The sequence below is a fragment of the Phoenix dactylifera genome, chromosome 10 (genome assembly GCF_051530095.1).
Source record: "Phoenix dactylifera cultivar Ajwa chromosome 10, Ajwa_hap1_PhDact_Kaust_v1.1, whole genome shotgun sequence".
Lineage (NCBI taxonomy): Eukaryota > Viridiplantae > Streptophyta > Magnoliopsida > Arecales > Arecaceae > Phoenix > Phoenix dactylifera.
Genome location: NC_143199.1, coordinates 6941011 through 6948821, shown reverse-complemented (window position 1 = coordinate 6948821; position 7811 = coordinate 6941011). Strand labels below are relative to the sequence as shown.

The 7811-nt window shown below is 42.4% G+C and overlaps 1 protein-coding gene across 1 annotated transcript; it reads right to left on the bottom strand.

Moving 5' to 3' along the window:
- Positions 1-6086: 6086 nt before the first annotated feature.
- On the bottom strand, positions 6087-7126 carry LOC120105926 (uncharacterized). The gene has a single exon (XM_039118713.2). The coding sequence runs from the start codon at positions 7124-7126 to the stop codon at positions 6281-6283; it is 846 nt and encodes a 281-aa protein (XP_038974641.1). The 3' UTR covers positions 6087-6280.
- Positions 7127-7811: the final 685 nt, after the last annotated feature.

The following is a 7811-nucleotide window of genomic DNA, read 5'->3' as shown; positions in this document are numbered from 1 at the left end:
CCCAAGTTTCTCTTGGGAATACACTATAACCCCCTTGGATTACAGCCGGTTGTTTTGCAAGCTCACAACCAAACTTGTTGTTTTACGAGCTAACAACGAACTCGGTCGGTTTTCCCAGGCTCACCGACTAGAACCAACCCCGATTGTTTTCCCGGGCTCACAATCAAACCCTTTCACACGTTGGTTTTAAAACTGGCTCACCAACTAACCTTTTTCCCTTTGATTCAATCCCCCGATTGAACCAAGTAAATACACGTAGTAGAAAGAAAACAGAAAATAAGCTTCTCAAAAGCAGGTATGAAACAATATATTCAAGGATGAGTTTAGAAGCCCTCAAACGCTTTTAAGCTTAAGTAGAGGAATGGCTTCTTGACTCTGGTCTCCTCTTGGATGAGTGATCGACTTGAATGTAGGAGGAGGAAGCTTTGAATGCTGGGGAGAAGTTGGTGGCGCAGTAAATGCTGATCTCCCCTTTTTCTCGTTGAAGAGCACTTGCAAAGCTTGAAGACTTGAATGCTTGGAGTGGAATGTATGTTCTCTGTTTTGCTACAGTCTTCTGTGGCTATTTAAGCCAACCCCCACGGAAACTAGCCGTTACTCCACTTTTTCTGGCCGTTCTGCACACTCTGCGCAGCCTGACAATGTGACCGTTGGTGGGTTGGAGTCGACTCGCGCGATCAGGAGTCGACTCGGCTGTAGCGGGAGTCGACTCAAGCTTTTCAGGAGTCGACTCGGCAACTGTTCCAAGTTTGAATTAAAGTTGCCGTCACGACTGGGAGTCGACTCGTCTTGGCCCGGAGTCGACTCGCCAACTTCTGGCGCTGACCTGGCAATTTTGGAGTCGGCTTTTCCTCTGTAGACCGTGGATACAAATTTGAATTTTGCCCTCTCGAGTCGACTCGACTGTCCTGGGAGTCGACTCGAATCTCAGAGCCCGAACTCCCGATTCTCTGTCTTTTGGCTCATCCAGTCTTGGAGTCGACTCGAACTTCCTTGGAGTCGACTCGGCTCTCAGTTTCCGAAAGTTGGTCTTCTGCCTTTTGACGTGAAGCTTGTCTTGGTGTCGACTCGAGCTGTCTGGGAGTCGACTCGAATCTCAGTGGCAGTAACATGGTTTTCTCTGTTGATGGTCGCACAATCTTGGAGTCGACTCGCGTAATGCGGGAGTCGACTCGAATCTCAGAGTCCATAAAACACTCTCTGACTTTTTCTTTGTGCACCGCTGGGAGTCGACTCGCGTTCCACTGGAGTCGACTCGAATCTCAGATCTGAAAGACTGCTCTTCTATCCTTCTGTCTGTTTTCAGTCGGAGTCGACTCATACTGATTAGGAGTCGACTCGAGCTCGTGCCAGTGACCTTGATACGCTTGGAGTCGACTCGTGAAACTCGGGAGTCGACTCGAGTCTCAGACATTGGTTCAGCAGACTTCTTAACTTATCCAAAATACTGTAAACCATGTCTAGAAACACTTGAGCAGGATTTTCACTGAAACACTCAATTGAATTCATTAGTAATCACACGATATACTCAAATGCTTTGAGCTCATCAAAATCAAACGGGGTTTTAATCAATCACTCCACACGGACTTCAACACCCAATCATGGCTCTCTTTAGGAAGCAAAAACTTACGCTACACCAAAGTAATTAAAGAATGTTATAACAATATTAAATCAAAAAATAAAATTGTGATAGTAAGCAAATTCAATTATTTACTTCAATAACTTTAAGAAGCTCAACCTTATACGAAGGAAGCATTTCATTCCATTTCGTATAGTTGAGCGGACACAACTGACCATTCCGCGCAACCGATCCTAGAAAAGTCGATAAAATGCTTGCAGCCCTCTTGATGGGCTGCCCCAGTTCATTGCAATGGACAACGATCTTCTCATCCTCATGTAGATTCCACACATCCCGTGCTCAAGTGGGTCCTCGTGTCCTCCTCATTCTCCCCAGTCCATCTATAAAAATAAAATAAAATATACATTAATTAAAACATTAAAGACAAATGATTTAATATATAAAATGTAAATCAAATTATCCTGGATATGCACGTCATCCATGTCTGGACAATCAGCAGGTGACACGTGCTCAGACTGAGACTCGTGTTGAGTATGCAACTCGTGCTGAGAATGGGACTCGTGCTGCTGGGACCGTAGGAACTGATCGGAAGAAGATCCCACGGATGTGTGCTGAAACTCAACATCTTTGAATCGTTTTCCTCGCGGCATATTGTTACCTAGTATGCACAGAAAGAATCAAGGATTTTCATCAAAAGAAGAATAAAAAAAAAGATTGAAAGCCTGTTGAGCTGGCACCTGGAAAACTGCACCTGAACACTATAATCAGATACAATTGGCCCAACGTATAAAGAGCGTGCAATGTGAAGCTCGGATTGCAATGTAGACAATGCTTTGAGGAATAGAATGTGATGACTGAATGAACAGGAGCCCTCTTGTTCAAGAATATCCTCTTATCAGACATAACAAGTTAAAAGCAAATATCCATATATTATTTAGGAAAACAAAAAATATTACACTATCTTCAATCAAAATCTAGGATAAAGAAATGTTATATTACAAAATGTAAAATAAAAAAAAAACATAAAGTAATAATAAATGAACCATCCCAGTATTAAATAATAGCAGGAAATTACTTTTGTCATCTACACTTAAAACCTAACAAAACCAAGAAAATATAAAACACCATATGGCTAGTCGTGATAAAATAATTCTTGTAAACAACCACAAATAAAGAAGCATCATTTTTACTACTGAGGGTGAGTATTGTATTTTGCTAAGACCATTAAGAACAATCATATGAAGCACAGGTTTGTGCCACTCTGTTATAATCTATTAACAAAACTTCTCTATCAGCAGGGGATTTCAAGTGGTCTTGAAATTTTCGGTAGATTAAATCTCCATATGTTCAGTAGTATGCTGGACTGCATTATAAGCAATACTTGCAATATATATCTGTTGAAACATATGAACTTTCTTTTATTCCAACTATACTCTTACATGCAATACATGCACCTAACTCTGTTGCTCATAATACTTGGGAAATATGTGTATTTGAAGTTCATGTTTTTTCTCTTCCGTGACAGGATGAGCATTCTCATGCCCATTTAGCTGAACAGTTCAAGCTACACACTATCCATAGAGTATACATCAGTCTTACTTGTGGAGTCCCTAACCCAAGTTCTGGAAGGATTGAAATGCCTATAGCTCGTGATTCGAATAATAGAATTCGCATGGCTGCCCTTTCTGGGACAAGTAACAGTAGACATGCTCGTTATGCTGCTAGTAGTGATTCATTTTTTTCTCTTAATGCTTTATCTGTTTTTCTCGCAATAAGCTATGCATGCAAAAAGAGATTGTTACCAAATAATATAGTAGAAAACATATGATGTTGATGAATTTTGGCTCCAACAAGCTTACATATGTGGAAGTGCAATACATCCCTATTTTGCCCTCTTTCTTGCTTATCAGTGAAACTAAAATGCTCACTTTCTGGACTTTCTTGCATGGCTTCCAAAACAAAACAAACAATCTAGACATTGAAAACCTTGGTCTGATAATTAATTTTCTAAGTATTGCCAATCAAAGATTAGGGACTAGGGTTGTTGCACAATTTCTATATTTCCTTCAACGTACTCTAATGTGTATGATCTCCAAAATTATGGAACTAAAGCTAAAAAATAATATAAGAAAGCATGCTCTAACATATATATCACCACCATCTACCACAAAGATCATTGACTTTCTTCGTCATCTCCTTAATTTCCTTCTCTACTTTCCTGATACTAGCTGAATAAGGTCCTAGACCCTGTCATCAAAGCACAACACAACAATTCAATTTTCAATTGATGATATTGCAGATCCATGAAATATATTCAACCCATATCCCAACAACAAAATCCGTACAACAAAGGGGAAAAAAAGATTCAAAAAATAGGATAGCAAATCGAACCGAACTTAGACCTAAATCAGTAAAGATTTGAGCAGCCAGAGGCATTATAAGCAAGAATTGAAAAAGAAATACCGGAAAAATTATACGCAACAGATAAAGTTTCAATTTTTACAGGACTTCCAAAGAAATGCTCGATTTCTAACTCTATAGAACAATACTAGGACAATTAAAAAGGACAAAAAGAAAAATAATCTAGGGTTCCAGGCCGACTGATTTGGACCTGAAGACGACGATTCGAGAGGAGACTGCAGGAGATGGGGCAGGCGTGTGTAGGCTTTGAGAAGGGCGATATTGTCCTCGTCGAGTGGGCGAGGGTTCCTCTCGTTCGTCTCCTCTTCAAGTTACGGAGCCATGGCGGCAAAAAGCGATGGCGGCGAGACCAGAAATAATCCAGAAAAATCAACCAATTTGTGTTTCTTGAACCCCAAGTTGAGAAAGGGAACTTTGTGATATAAGGAGAAAAAAATGTACATGAGAAAAGAAAAATAACCTTGAGAACAGAAAGAGCCTGTTCGATTTGATCAGCAGAGAAACCTTCGAGCGAGAGCTTGTCGTAGATGGTCCGGAGCCTCTTCCCTTTTTGAGCTCTCGAAGCGGTGTCCGTACTGGTGGCCGGTCGCTCGGCGCCGGAGACGAGAGAGGAGGATGCGGACGGTCGCTCGGCGCCGGAGAGGAGAGAGGACGAGAGGAGCTTGGTGGAGGACGTCGCTCGGCGCCGGAGAGGACAAGGGTCGGTCGGTCGCTCGTCGTCGGAGAGGAGGGAGGAGGAGCCAGAGGAGCTAGGGTTTGATCGACTGGGATGCAAAATGAGGAGGAGGGGGGCGGCCGCTGGTTTTGTTATGAATTTGACTTTTGACGACGCTTATAAGCGCCGTTTTAGGCGGAAAATACGACGACGCTAATAAGCGTCGTCTATTCCTAAGAATTGCCGACGTTGAATGAAAGCGTCGGCAAATGTATGAGCGGTGAAATTTTTTCCGACGCTTCGTCCTAGCGTCGGTAAAAAAGAGTCGGGAAAGACCCATTTTCCTATAGTGTTATAAGCGTCGTCTTAAACCAGTTCTTGGCTTCCGACAATGCTTATAAACGTCGTCTTAATATTTGCTTCTGACGATATTTATAAGTGTTGTCTTAGTTTAATTCTTGACGACGCTACTGAGAAGCGTTGGCAAATTTTAGCAGGAGAGGCAAATTACCAATGCTTCTATCTAGGGTCGGCATATATATGTCGGTAATTTTCAATTTTTCTGTAGTGCTATGCCCTTTAGGGTATTTTAATTTCTCTGGTTGATACATATATTCTCACATTGACCTAGTGCATACTCTTTTTCTTAGAGAACAGGATATGAAAAAAGTTAAATATATTTGTTGTCATGAAAATTTCTATGATGCCTCACCTTTTTTTCGTCGATGATTTTATTTTCCTTTTTTGTTTGTTAAGACCAAAATCCATATTTGTTCTGACCCCAACGCCTAATGCATTATCGTCCCTTTTATTCTCCTCCATAAGTAGTGTCACGACCCAGCAACAATTTCTCTCTCCAGAGGGTACTGATTTTAATAGAAAATAATAGAAGAACTTAGGGATGAGGATACTTAACGACATCTGAACTGAATGCTCTTCCTATTGTTCTCTAACAATTTTCTTAGATCAACAAAATACAAGAAAATTCACAATTATATTATATCATCTTTTCTCTACATTACTTTCTTTGCTTAATCATGAACCAATTATTAATTGATTAACAACAAATTTGAATTAAATGAACATCTAAATATCCAATGCTGTAGCTGTTGGAAGACCGAAAAACAGATGTCATTAATTAAATAGTTGCACAAGAACTCCTCAAATGCTGCACTTCCTTTACCAAATAGCACAGATAGCAGCCGAAACCAAGTCTGGCGAGGCAGCCAATATTACCCAATAAAACAGATAAATATAATGAAAAAAACAACATTATTAGAGTGAAGAAAGAGGATTGCCAAAATCAAAAATTCTAACTATCGGACAGCCATTTCTAATTTTAATAATCTAGTAACTATTTACTTAGAAGGCTTTCTCGAGCTAACATAGCAAGGCGTGAAGTTGCCTAAGAAACACCAGCTGTTTTGGATACCAAACCTCATATTTTAATAACATCTTCCAGCTAACATGGAACATCTCAGCAAACGTGATACAACGTCCCTTTCCATGCAGAAGGTCATACGACCTACAAGACACACGAAACAGATACATCTTTCCTAGAACTTTCACAGACACTGTTGTACCAGAACATGGTGATCTTAACTACCAGCAGCAGAATCTCAAAATTACGCTAGCATCTGAAATATTCTACCAAGTTCATGTTGGTGTTTGACCGACAAACGGTTCTCCCTTTCAAGCTGCTGCTTCCATTTAACGTCCAGCTTCTTTGCTTTCCAAGGATCGCCTCGCTTCAGTGCCTCATTGAGCGTGGCATTCAAATACCCATCTTCTCTCCAGTAGTCCGCGAGCGCCTCCCAGATAAATGGATAGTAGTGGCCGGCGCCGCCATCCTCCTCCGCCGCCGCCGCAGCAGTGCCCTCTCCATCTTGCTGCTCGACAGCCTCACCAATTGTCTCCTCGGTGGAAGTCTCCAGGTGGGAGGACCAAAGCTGGGCCGCGAGCTCGTGGACGAGGCGGTCATGGGCACCAGCGGAGGCGGCCGGGCCACGGAGATTGTCGAGGTACTTGCGACGCAGGCGCTTAAGCTTGCTGCAGACTTGCTGTGGATTCAGGCTTTTGGCGACAAGAGATGGCTGGACAAAGTTGAACAAGTCGAGGATATTGCTCGGTCTCGGAAGGGAGCCCCTCTCGTCGCGGAAGAGGATGGCAGCCCTCAGGAGGGCGGCCTCGTCGGCGTCCGTCCAAATTCTCAACTGTTGGCCGGAGCAAGAGCTTGTGGCTTCTGCAGCGGCGAGGGATGGAGGGTCGGTGGTCTTTCGCTTTTTCCGGCGGTGATTGGATGGCACAGCACCGACAGCGGCGTGTTCTTGGGCGGTGGTGGGAACGGAGGAGGAGCGTTTGGGGACTTTGGGCTGCTGCCGCTTCGTCTTCTTCGTCTTGGATTTGGCTTCGGGGAATTGATCCATGGCGGAGGAGTTCTTGGAGGGGGTGGAGGACTCCTTGGAGGACATCTTCGCGGCTTTTGATGGGAAGAGGAAATAAAATACGTGGGGCTGAATCGAGGGAGAGACAGGGCAGCTAAGAGGGTCGCACAAATGAGGGGAATGTTCACGGGAGGACGAGCTTGGGCCTCCTTGGGAGATGTAGACTCATAATGAAGTCTTGGGAACCCAACGGCGAATATAATAGCAACGCGGGCTGCGAGGATCCTCATTTCTAATTTTAGCCACCCAAATCGTAACGGGAGAGTGGCTTCCATTTCCCACGCGGCTAGATGATGGTGTCCTGCAAATGCATTAGCATAAAAAAATAAAAATAAAAATAATATTTAAGATATTTATATACTAAAAATTCACTATCAGTAACTATACTCATCTATAAAATGAAAGCATATAATTTTTCCATTCATATGTCGCCCATTCAACTCTTTTAGCTATTGTCACTTCTCTTTTCTTATCACTACTCTTTTCTTATCCATGTGCACGTACTGGCAACTCTGTCTATACCCCCACAATTTTTTTTTTTTAATCTTTGTCAACGTGACTTGCTGACTTGTGGCCAGGCCATCTTAGCTAATTTTTTTTCTCCGCGTGTCAACATCTTCTGCAAGAATTCTGAACACGGTACCCATCTCCACTTAAAAAATTACTTCTGAAAGGAACATCAACTTTTAATTCATGAAAAATAAGGGTTTCA

Excerpts from the sequence above, each read along its gene's own strand:
- LOC120105926 (XM_039118713.2), bottom strand. The coding sequence starts at position 7,126 with ATGTCCTCCAAGGAGTCCTCCACCCCCTCCAAGAACTCCTCCGCCATG.